Raw genomic sequence first — 12973 nt, 5'->3', positions numbered from 1 at the left:
AGTCAAATATTTTACATGAAACACGGCAAAATTGTATATTCTTAGAAAGTAATTTGCAAAACCTTCATTTCCAGGCATTGTGAAAAATGTACTTGAAGTTGAGGGAAAAAATGTATCAGTAAAATAAACGCACATGTCTTGATGCCTCTTCAACGCAGTCTAATTTTTGTAGGCATTAAAACGTGCAAATATTAGTCAAATGGGATGTTATTTTTAAAACTTTCGCAACTCAAACCTTCGTGACTGAATACGAAAACTGCACATAGGGCCTACTAGCAAGGCATGAATTCTGTCATCAAAGTTTTAGAAAACGTAAAATTCGCGAATATAGCTTTCACTTCATTTTTCTGTTTTCTTCAAATGTAGGCCTATCTATATATTGAAAATCGGTGATAGCGACTGCGCAAATAGCCTTCGTACATGTTTGACTAAACTGAATTTGCCTGTGATAGGCTACTTGTAAGAATAAAAAGAAAATAATCAAAATCAAACATTTCTAAAAGGTTTACTTTGATTTCCTTTTGATTATAGCTTTCAAAACTATAATGCAGGAGGGCCTATATAATCTGATCCAGTTTTCAATCTTAAGGACGACATTATACTTTTTGTTTTGTAGTCTTAAATAGTGAATCATAATATTGATTAAAAAAGGGAAAGTTTAACTTATCAGAACAACTTTGAATTCCAATTCTGATATTTTTCTCAAATTGAAATTGTAATTTTGATTTTTTTGCGATCTTCTATTAAAAGTCTTCCAAAATACTTGCGTTTGATTTAATTCCCACTGACAAATTCGTTTTGCAACGTCATTAGATAAGGAATATATATAAAGTAGTCATTTAGTGTTAATTTGCTTTATCAAGAAAGTAGTCATGTTTCTTCGTTGGTTCAGTGCACCTGTTTCTGTTGTAGTTTATGTTTAGTTCTGTACATTGTGGTATTGTTTCATCCTTTTCATTGTTTATTATGAATGTGTGTGTGTGCGTGCTTGCAAACACGCTCACGCGCGCGTGTGTAAAATATTAAAATTTTTAAAAACATACCTTATTTAAGTTTTGCAAAGAAAAAGACGTTAAAAATTTCATTTTTTAAATGTCTAATAACATCAGCCTCTTATACATCGTCAGATTAGGATAATGTCTCACTGTCTTCAATATACTTTAATGGCCTTCCAGGGGTGAAGATGTTTAATACCACAGAAGCTGGAGGAATTGCAAGCCTCTACTGTCCCCCCCCCCCCCCCCCCCACACACACACACACACACACACATCCCCACCCTATGAATTCTCCATTGTAGTTGGAGTGTATGAGCATGACAGTGGCATGTCCAAACAAGGTTTCTCTGGTTTTGGAAATAACGTTAAATAAATGTTTAATGAATGAAAATTACGATCTTTGTCCCTTTTAGCCATCTTAAAGACAGGAAATTAACAGGTAATGAATTAAAAAGTCACCACTCCTCGAAATAATCAGTTTATTTTCCTTCAACTTTAGAAAAATGGAGAATATCCTACTTGCATTTGAAACGAGTGGCAGTTCATATCAGCCAGTACTGCAAATAGTTTAGTATTGTTTACAACTGATCGGGATGCGATTTCCATTACACCGCCCCATATGTAATCATTGTTAAGCGGTCTCCTCAATAATTGGGACACAACCAAATTTACTACTTGTTCCCTCTGGAGTCTAAAATAGACGCTGGAGCGAAAGATGAAAACATGTTCCTACCCTGACAAATGCTTCTCAATAAAATCTTGTCTACAGGGAAATATAATTCACCTTCTGAATAAGAGTAAAATGTACTTTACGTTATTTTCATTTGGAAGCTTCGCTCTCCAGATCAAAAGTGTATATCCGTATGTGTAAAGCACGCCTGTGTAAATTATTTATCAAACTTTATCTCCAACACGTCTAATAATGCCTTGAACTTATTCTTTCTCACCGTCTGACCCCATACTGCTGAGACATGAACTAGTAGTGTAGTGACTGATTTCACTAAAATTTGATGCAAGGCTATGGCGTGGTGTTCCTGGCTCAGAAAAATATCCTTCTTCCAAGCTAACACTGAATATTCCATCTTGTGAGCGTCGCGGTGAACTAGTGACGAGTAGAGAAGGTTCAGGCGGATTTGCGGACTCATTATCGTCATTTATTTCTTCTTCTTCTGCGAAACTACCCAAAACATGCGCCGGGTACACGTCATTGGATTTTGAATGTCTTGGATGATTTCTAGCATCGGTATTCTGAACGTTTATGTTAATGTTAAGATGCACAGGACGGTTGCCATTTTCTATACGAATAACAGGAGCAGAGGGTTTCTGCTTCCTGTGTTCGCCTAGATATCTTGCAGAGGAGGCATGTAATCGGGGATATTGATTTGACGCAAAGCAAATTTCTCCGTGAAGAGCGTGGACAGGAGGAGACGTTTGAATTTGTGATTCTTTCCCTTTTAAAGATTCTGAATCTGCGATAGCGAGCTCCTGGATATTTCTGTCAAGCTCCGCTATGGCTTTCTCTGTCGTGATTTTGCTAACAGGTGTAGATTTGTGATTTTTCTTTGAAATATGAGGTCTGCTATCACTGCATTGCAACAGTGAGATGTCTTTCTTGGGGGTTATGTCTGCATTTAGCGATGAGGAAGCCAAACGTGCTATCCCATTATCTTGATCTCCCCTTTCACCAGCAAAGCGGGACGTATTTGATAAAACTTCTGCCTGATATTGTTCTTTGGATTCTGAGGTTTTTGTAACTTCTTTGGGTGATTTCCCGGTAACGTTGTTCCTATTTTGCTTATCAGAATATGTTACTATTTCCGAAGAGTCTCTAGATTTCAAAGGAATCCGTCGTGTATGTGCCACCGAGATTACGTTTCTCACCACTTTATCAGTGGAAGCAAAATTCGGGGAAGTGGAATTTCCACTGCTTGCTTGAAATCTACAGGAGTCGTTCTCAGATTTATTGGAACCGTTTTCCCTGGCGTTTGATTTTACAAGGGTGGTTGTGGCGTCACGTAGTCCGTCTTTAACGTTCAATGATGAATGCGCTGTAGGTGATACACCAGCAGGAGGCATCCTAGGTTCATTTCGTTCCTTTGTGCCTCTAGTTGGGTCCTTCCGTATGTCTGCGACCCTGCCGACAGAATTGCTTCTAGAAAATTGGAAATGCATGGCCGGGTTTGAGACTTCCCCTGAGTTCTCACATTGAAGAAGGACAGCATGCATTGGGCTTGGAAACTTGAAATCGCCCCCAGAAAATGTACGTGGGCGCATGAAAGGCTCGGGAAAGTCATGCATTAGTTTATCCAGTTTGGAATGCGCTGTTTCAACTTCTTGTGGATTTTTCATTGTAGTAAGATTATCTTTTGTTTGAGAGCTGTGAGGTGCTGACGGATCTTTTACTTCAGAATGAGTCTGTTTATTGGCATTAGAATCCCTCCTGTGTTTGTGTTTGCCTCCAGAATCATGTCTCCGACGACCACTAAGTCTCCTGACTCTTGGTGGAGTTGGAGGCTGAGGAACTCCGGACCAGGTTGAGCTTCTGTCTCTCCCCATTGTGTTAGGTGTGCCGTCATCATTCCAGTCAACTATGTTGGATGCGCTTTTAGGTGCGTCCTGTGGGTGTAGATACATGCCACTCTTTTCAGGCGCCATACTTGTAGGTTGTCTTTCTGCCGCGGAAGTTCGCTGTAAATATACCAAATTTAGCTTTTAATGAAAAGCAATATGTAAATAAACAGAAATGCCTAGTATGATTAAGTGGAGCTGTCGTTTTGTCCCATGTATTTTATCATTAAAGAAGTATTCATGCCTCGTGGGCAGTTTTATCCTATTGACATGATGGAATTAAGCCCCTTTCACACACACACACAAAAATTGCATTCAATCCAAAGAATTCATGAAACAAACTGTAGCCACAGGAAGAAATAGCGGTCCCAAAAAAGTATATTTGTAAGACAGTTTCGAGTTAGGAAAATCAGTATTTTTACTCTCTAAACAACTACATGTAATTAGGATCTACAAATCTCATAAAAGTTATGCTTTTGTTAAAGAGAAAAAAAAAAAACAGAAGGAAAACATTGTAATCTAATACATTTCTGTAGCAATAACTTAAACGCTACGACCATGAGCAAAATTAACTAATATCAATGCTTCATGTGGGATAAGCTCATAGATACGATAAAGAGTGGGATACACAACAAAACAGAGATATAAAACTTTTAGTTAAGCTGCGATAAAAAGCTTTTATTTATCTGTTTGTTAAGCACTCAAAGAACGTTCGGTGTAAGGTTGGGAATACAAATTGTGGCTTATGGAAGTCCCTTTTTTTATGTGAAGTGTTTTCATTTGATGATCCATGGCATTTGATTGACAGATGCGATCGACGGGTTAATTAAATCAATGGTACCCAACCGAGGGTATATCAGGTTTTCAATACACCCAAAAACCGTCAGACCTTAAACTAACACTAGGTAAACACAATCATTATTTGTTCTTAAAAACATAGTGTTGATACCAAGTTTCCAAACGCGTCAACTAAATGCCAGTCTCTGGAAACGTTACTTGAGATATAATCATAGATAATTCGACAAAGACGTCATGATCCCTGTTTCACAACACGCCAGGACCTGAAACAAAAGTGCTGTATGGTGAAGTTTTTGCTCAGCCTGATTTCTAGAACAGTATGCACTGAAACTGCAGTCGGGTAGTGTGAATAAAAATTGACTTTTTAAACATTTTCCACCGAAGAGAACAAACATTTCCTTTAGAATCAGCGTTTTTTAAATTTCATTTATTTTTATCTTGTGTGTGTGAACACCGGCACATTTTACTTCAAGGCAAAATAACTGGAACAGAAACGGATAAACTTTAATTGTTTTAACGTAGGCCTATATGTCGCTAATAAATTTGAATTTCTTGGGCCTGGAGGTTAAATAGACATTTGGACGTAAACTATCAGCTCTGGAGCTAGTGACCTATTGGCATAGGGATTGTCACCTTGGTTTGTCACCTAGTACATGGACTTTTGTATAAGTTGACACTTCATTGTAAGTACGTTCATATCACACCACATATCACACCATATTAAGCCAAATACTGCGCGCTCTTGAGTGTTTATCTCGTCCTCCAGTTCTATTGAGGGCGCTATGTTAGTCTCCGCTTAATTACATGCTCTTTTTTTTTTTTTTTTTTTTTTTTTTTTTTTTGCAAAAAAAAAAACGTTAAAATGGGTTTCAAATGTCTGAAATTATACCTTGGTCTACCTTCAGAAAGAGAATAATATTAAGAGAACAAAGAGACCACGTGCCAGGGAAATAACCCCCACCCCAAGGTTCTAGCCTTGGCCCTGAGCTATGCACTACAAGTCTGATAAGGAAGCCGTAAACAGTTTCGTTGATCAAACTGGTCCGCGGCGAAGGAGTTCAACCAGCCCTATAACCTTTCGATTGTGCTTTGCTGTCCATTTATAAATTACGATATATTGATAGAATTTAAGCCAAGTGACCCGGTACACAAACACAAACATTGAATACACTTGATATTTTTCATTATTGCACCTCAAAGGTGACGCTGTAGATAAGTTGACTACCAAGGTGACAATACAGGTGTTTGCGCGTTTAATCAGTCTCACTTATTTTTTTCTGGGCTCATGCAGCCATTATCAATTTACAAAGAAGTTGGTCGCATAAAAACATAAAAACTTGGCATTGGCAACGTATCTCAAATCTGCATATCATAGACAATAAAATAGATGATGAAAAGATGAATTATTATAAAGAAAAATATTCCCTTTCTCAGGCAGAAAGTAAGGGCAAATATTTTGCCTGCAGGGCTACATCCCCTCCAGGGCAATAAACCTGGGCTGAGAACCAAGTGTGGCCTGAAAGAATATATATCAGGGGCGGATTTAGGCCGTCTTCTGGGTCTTTCGGAAGACGGTCAGATTTTTAAGTTTACATTGACGGGTATCTAAGGTTTTCTGTCGGAAGACGGTCAAAAATGGAGGATGGATTAACAAAGATAATTTGGAAGACTGTCAGAAAATATCTCTGGATCCGCCCCTGTATATATATATATATATATATATATATATAGAGAGAGAGAGAGAGAGAGAGAGAGAGAGAGAGAGAGAGAGAGAGCTAAACGAAATTAAGTTGGCTTACGGGCCATAACCTATAACCTATCTATTCATTTGTTGTGATTTCGATTAAATTTTTGAACAAAACTTAAAAACAGAGGGGGGAGGGAGGCAGCAAAAAAAGACAGGTCTGTTTAGAAAAAGATTCTTCAGAAATAAAAAAAAAGGAATATAGAAAAAGTCAGATTACTTAATTTGTATCAAATCCACAAGAACAAATTACGTATTCAGGACATGACGGCCCTGGGTGTACATGACTATTTGATTTATTGTGCGGATTGACAACCTTTTAGATAGTTAGCATGCTACCAAGAGAATTTACTGTAGCTTTTATTTCTTTTCCTATGGGTCCTTTATTCTGGCTTCGGTTAAGTGCCATGATTTGGTTGTAAAGCCTTCGTCGGGGACAAAGAGAGATAATGACATCCCAATCCATCTTTCGTCAATAGAAACATTGTTATATACTTATTTCTACCGATCTGCTTGAATAAGGTCAACAGAAAGACTTTAAATGATATCACCTCAGATGAAAATTGATATACACCGGTTTTCACTATCACAGCATCTCCCAAATAACATTGGTTTCAGTTGTGACCAATGAATTGACTCCCTCTCATACCTATTTACACTAATAGGAATTAAAGATTTTGAATTGCTGTTCGTTATTTGGCGAAAGCTATCTGATAGTCTTGTAAATTCATACTGGATACGTGAGATGTTCTAAAACTATTAGAAGATGTGGCTAATTTGATATTTAATACGAGGTATTTTCAGATACCGTTCCCTTAACCAGTGAATTTCCCATAACCACAATGTCTGATCAAACAAATGTAAAGGTAAGAAAGAAGGATTTTTGTTTGTTGAGTTAAATGAAAACTGTTTTGAAAACAGCTATCGTTTTTATCATTACACATGTACAAACGGGTGTTTGTATTTCTCATAAGTTTAGGTATATATTTTATTTCAAATCATTATCATAAATCCAAGGTGTGACAAATTACAAAACTTACTTTCATGTCACAACAAAACAAACATTTCCGAGGCTAATCAGGTCTGAATTTTCCTATGCCTAGGCACAGACTTGTGGATGACAAATTGGGCGCACATAATTTCCAGATAGTAAACCAGTTGCCTAGCCGACTCTTGCTTGCTGACGCTATCATTAATATATGTCAGGACGACTAGTTGGTATGTAATTTTTTTCTATTCTGCGCGACATGCTTAATGCAAATTTATATTAGCAGTTAACACAATGCTGAACTTATTTACCAACGAAAAGTAAAATGTCGACAGTAACTGAGTTTGCGGTGAAGTTTGAAAAACTTACTGGCAAAATATATCACTGATACTTGTCAAAAAAAGAGCTATAATCTCTATTTCAAGTTTGAATTTCGGTTTGCTTGACACATCGTATTTGTCAATTTGAAAGTTACCTTTGCCGATAACTTTTTGTGTGAAGAGACCCATACGCGTGACGATGTGAATTAAATAACATCTGATTTACAGGTACATGTACACAAAGCGTTTGTCAAATCCCAACATTGCAATGTTCAATGCAAATTTACCGTTTTCGTTGGAGTGTACCAACCTAGCTTGCTCTGGCCAGGAAGATAAAGCCAGGGGTCAGGGAATTCCTTCCTTTAGCAAATGAAGTTGATAAAAGTTGTTTGTCTGGTTGAAAATCACGTTAATAAATACTCGATTTATTTAACACACAAAACCAAAGATAGCGTCTTCTTACCTGTTCTTTAACCTGTCGTCTCTTTGCATGGAGCTCAGAAGGGTCAAATGTATTACTTCTCTGGCGGCCAGCTTTTCCAATCATTTTTGCTTCTTCGACCGCTAAACGCTGTTTTTCTCTCAAAATGTGCAGCTCCTCTACTCCCGCCATGGTGGCCTGCAGTCGTTCTTTCATCCTGACGGCGTCGGGCCCGGGGGAGATGAGACGCTTTACGTAGTCGCTGAATGAACTGCTCCGTTGTCTTGGGGATAGTGGTTCGTCGTTACTGACTTTTTCTGTAGGAGATGATGATGTTCTTTGGAGTGGTGCATTTTTACTCACAAGTTGCGACATTGTTGGGGCAGTAAAAGAGTGACGGCGGAAAGCAACATTGTCGTTTTTCTCTATGGTTTCTTTCGAGTCCAAGTCTCTTGTATCCAGACTAAAATGGACGTGAAGGTCTTGGTCCCTTGCGCCTTTTCTGTGATGCATTCCGAAGGAACCGAACGACGAACTACGAGCGCGAGAACCTGGTAAAGATAAAACTTGCTTATATGTTCTTTCTGGGACGCGTGGTACGTTAAAAATACTCTTTATCGCTTTGGATTCCTTTTTTGTTTCAATTTTATCAAAAGGCGGATGTTTATCGTCTTCGATTAAATCAATTCTTTCAACACCCACGTAAGCAATATCACCACCGTCTGCAGGCTCGATTAAAATGGAAGGAATAGAGAATGCAGGCGTCTGGTGCTCTTGTGACGAAGTTTTCGCATGAGTATGCTCCAAAAATTCTTCTACACATGTAACATTTGGTGTTGGTTCGATTGCTGCCTTCACTCCTGAATGATATATATGGCTATCAGACGGATATTTACGGCAAGTATTTAACGCAGCACCAAGGAATGCACTCACACAGCTGTTCGAGCCGGGTACTCCCTCCCCACTGAATCCTACCAAACGTTTATACGTGCGTTCAACTAGGGGCGCTGGGGGTAGCGGTTTGTCTCTGGGGGACGACGCCCTCTTTCTCCCTTGTTCTGAAAACCTGTTTATTTTTGATAAGTTACCGACGGACGCGCTCCTCTGTCGTGTTGAAGTCAACGGCGTGAAACTGCGAGGTGCGTCACTCAGGAGGTGTTCACCTGAGCGGTGCTTATAAGTACGTTGTGGCACAGGTGGACTCACTCCCCATTTTTCTTCGGCGTCTTCTACCTTCAATTTTTCAACTTTTTTCCAGCCACTTGGTCCACATCCAGAGTTGTTTTGATCAGGACATGAGGTTTGAGTCCCTGCTTTATTCAGCGGGTCGGGCCAAGCCTCACTGCAGTAATCAGCCTCGATTAAATCACTGTTTACCTGGTTTAGCACGTCATAGCAAGAGGACATGCACAGGGAATGTCTTCTATTTTCATCAGGGGGGATAAAGCACCCATTTAGGTCTATACCCGTAGGTGCTATTTCCTCAATTTCTTGCCCGTCTTTCAAGCCCGTGTTGTGAAAACCCCTGGTAAGTTGCTTAGTCGGAAGCCCCGGGGGGAGAACCGATGTTGTCTGAGGTGTAACTGGAGTAATTATTTTTTGGTAAGTTCTAGCAGGAACGGGTGGTGGGTCGCTAGTCTCAGCTGCTGCATAGCCTTTCATAAGCGGGAATGTCAACACGCCTTCCTGACACGGGGTATTGTTGCAACTGTTCTCTCTCTGATCGCCCGTTTCACAACCCTTCTCGGGATTAACGGGGTCATGTTTTTGGCAAATACTTACAGGGTTTATTCCTTGTTTGTTTTTCCAAGCACCCTTTGTTCCTGGGGCGGTCTGAAGACTGTCTGTGCAATCGTTGTCGTTGTTGTCGTTGTGTAGCTCTAGGCTCTGAAGCGCATTAGCCCCTGCGTTACATTGAAAGGCAATTTTTTCGCTGTCGCCGTTTTCGTCTGCATAAGAACTCGGATGCGTTGCCACATCCCTTTTATATTGATTCTGATCATTCATTTTTGAACTACTGTCACTAAGTTGCGTGATTTGAAGCACCGCTGAAGCGCTTGAGTTAATTTGAGTCTGATCGTTTAATTCTGAGGCACTTATTCGCTCATTATTCTCACTGAGCTTCCGTTTCCTTGCCCTATGTATTCTACGTCGGATATGTCTATGGGTGAAGCCACTGAAAGTACTGCTGCGCCCCCTAATATAATCCAATTTGCCAAACTCCACAACGGTATCATTTCTTCCTTGACTGATGCTTTCGTTTTCCATTGTGTCACCTTAGAGAGACTCTACCAGAGTCCTTGACTTGTCAGCTATACGACAACGTAGTGCGATTACACTGACGAAAGAAGGTGATTTACCATGGTGTTTTTATTTGTTTTGCAGAATCAATCGAAGAAATATAAAAGCAACCACAAGGGCAGTCCATGTACACACCCCTTTTAATAAGACTCGTGTTGACATTGCCCGACTTTCTGATAATGCGCACTATCTGACCCGCCGTCCACTATCCCAGGTTTTCTTTTCGTTCAAGTGCAGAGCCTTTTCTCTTTTATTTAACATTCTAGTCGTGCGTGTTTCCCTTAACCTTTTGATCAAAATCTCCAAAGCGTTTGGTCATGCTTGCCGTAATCAAGCGATAGAACCCTCCCATGCATATTATTTAAATGTGGGAACAAGTGTATCTACATTTTGGATAAGGGTTATTATATATAAGAAAAATATGTTATTGATTGTCACCATATCCCATATCAAAATATTGGCACCGTATTTGGACTTGCATAATAACAATTTCAGGAGAGGCATGGACGTGTTTAATTCAAAGTAACTTGTGGATGATGTCTACTGTATTGATACAATAATTAATTGTGTGCTAAAGTGTCAAAGAAATTATAATTTAAGTTAGATAATCATTCTCAAAATGTCGCTTTTCTTCAGGAATAAATTAATCGAACACCTTTTCGAGTACATTTGGTTGGGGTGCATCGAGAAAATAATGAAAGGGATGATGATAGTGTACAAATTCTAGAAACTAACAAGAAAATGGGGGTAATGCGTTTAAAGAAAAAGGGACTTTTTAAAGTGTTCATGTCGAATGGTTAGTGGCGTGGCTATTCTTCCCGTATTTTTGACTTTACAAAGAATAAAACACGTCAAGAAATCCTTCGACTCTGTTCTTCCTAACTCACCCCTCGGATCGCCACAGGGCATTTTATTTGGAGTACTCGAGGCGGTTAATGTATGGCTTGGTTAATCATAAAAGTTATCTTTGTAATGTTGTACCTGCAAGCTGTTGACACTGTTTAATGAGCGCAAAGGTGCAAACAGATCAGCCAAGCAGAAAGAGTCTGGTCGCTTCATTTTCCTTCAAGCGGAAAATATTTGCGTAACCGATAGATGAGTGGCAGTAACATAACGCCGATTTCAGACTATGATTCGATAAACCAAATCCAATTCAATATTCATTTTGCCATAACTGTTATCACATTGTAACTCGGGCCAGATTATTGGGTTTATGAGAACCATTTCATCGAAATGAAGTCAAATTGGTGCATTTGCTGTTGAGACTGCTGGCGTCAAATATACCGGATAGAATTAGGGGGTATCTGGATCAGGTGTAAAAGGTCCTGCGATGTCTTGTTTTTGTCGCTCAACAAGCCACATAAGGAGCAATATTATCGATGCGAAATACTCCCGGAAATAATATCAAATGCACCTTCCAATTTTTGTTACTAACTTACCTGCCTATTGCCTCTTTTGGAGCTTATGCCACCTGCAAGATCCCCAATCCATCCCAGTTCATTTCTAGTCAGTTGATTTCATCCCCCCAACTTAACTCTCTTCTCCAGGTATCCTTTCTGTTTCCAATACCTCATGGGTTCCGTTTTGCAGGGCTTGTCTAGTGGTTTTTGTTGGAACCTTCGTATTGTTTTATTTATATATATTTTTCTCTTTAATGTATATTGGGATGTTGTATTTCATATGATTTATAGCAAGGGTTATGACTAACTGCAAAACAGTATTCAAATTCAAAAATTTCATTTTTTTTTTTTTTGAAAACCACGCCTTACAGCCAGTCACTCTTTACGTTTGACCGAAGTGTGACTGTTTATTTGTCCAAAAAAGAAAAAGAAAACAGACACATCAATTAATAGTATTATTCAACACCCCCTGCCAACTGATACTGATATTTGGCTTCTTAAGAAACCACCAAAATTAGCGAGGTTAGCACATTTAAAGGGAATATAAAGATGAGAATGCGATAGATGATCTCGACATCAGCTCAACACATTTACGGAACAAAGGACATCTGTCGCAATGCTCTCTACCAAGTACACTCATGTTCTGTATTATCGGTATGGGCAATGTCCAGATCCCGACACTTAATCCTGGGTGTCGAACAAACTGACGGTGACATTACATTTTGCCAATAATATGACTGCTACATATAAAGAACATACAAACATAGAAGTAAAGATGCAGGTCTCCGGCAATTTTCAGCCGAGTGTCTTTTATCTTTTTGTACCTGTACCTTCCCATCGAAAGATCAATTATACAAAGTGCGGCCGGAAAATGAAGAAGCATAAGAAGGAATATATTGCAGTCGAGAAGTTCAGTTGTGGTAGAGAACATAAGAAAGCAGAAGGGGACAGTATCGTGATTAATGTTGGTCACGCACCACCCGTCAGGCTTGGTTGGCCATGAGAAACTATCGCAAAACATACAGAAAATTGTGCATTCACAAAACGATAAAATATTTTCTCATGGAAGGGATTTTATGCTGTCCTTTAGAGTTTGCACTTGTTTCTCTAAATATGATATCAGAATGACTGTTTGTCTTCTGTTTGTGCAATAAATTCTGAGGACATATAGGGCCCATATACTAGTAGGCCTATATCTAATGCCAGTAATGTCAAGATTATATCAGAATAGCTTGTTGGTCGTGTGGAGCTGAAAGGTCCTTCAAAAGAAACTTATAGGAAAAAGTGAAGAGGTATAAGGATAAAGATAAATTACCAAGCGATTCATTTAATCAGAAGAAAATTAATAGCAGCGCTTAACACGCCACCTCTGCCGCCCTAGCAGACCAATCAATGGGGCTGGCGCACGTGGCGTCCTCTATCGAGACCTAAACAAAG

The 12973-nt window shown here is 39.2% G+C and overlaps 1 protein-coding gene across 1 annotated transcript; it reads right to left on the bottom strand.

Annotated features, from left to right (window-relative positions):
* Window positions 1-1458: 1458 nt before the first annotated feature.
* Window positions 1459-10176, bottom strand: LOC106163836 (uncharacterized). The gene is made up of 2 exons (XM_013541527.2): window positions 7878-10176; window positions 1459-3684 (listed from the first exon to the last, which is right to left on the bottom strand). Exons 1-2 carry the CDS (start codon window positions 10101-10103, stop codon window positions 1930-1932), a joined length of 3981 nt encoding a protein of 1326 aa, XP_013396981.2. The 5' UTR covers window positions 10104-10176; the 3' UTR covers window positions 1459-1929.
* Between the last annotated feature and the right edge of the window lie 2797 nt (window positions 10177-12973).

Source organism: Lingula anatina, chromosome 1 (assembly GCF_051362555.1).
Source record: "Lingula anatina isolate TDL-2025a chromosome 1, LinAna3.0, whole genome shotgun sequence".
Lineage (NCBI taxonomy): Eukaryota > Metazoa > Brachiopoda > Lingulata > Lingulida > Lingulidae > Lingula > Lingula anatina.
This window is presented reverse-complemented; position numbering and strand designations above follow the sequence as displayed.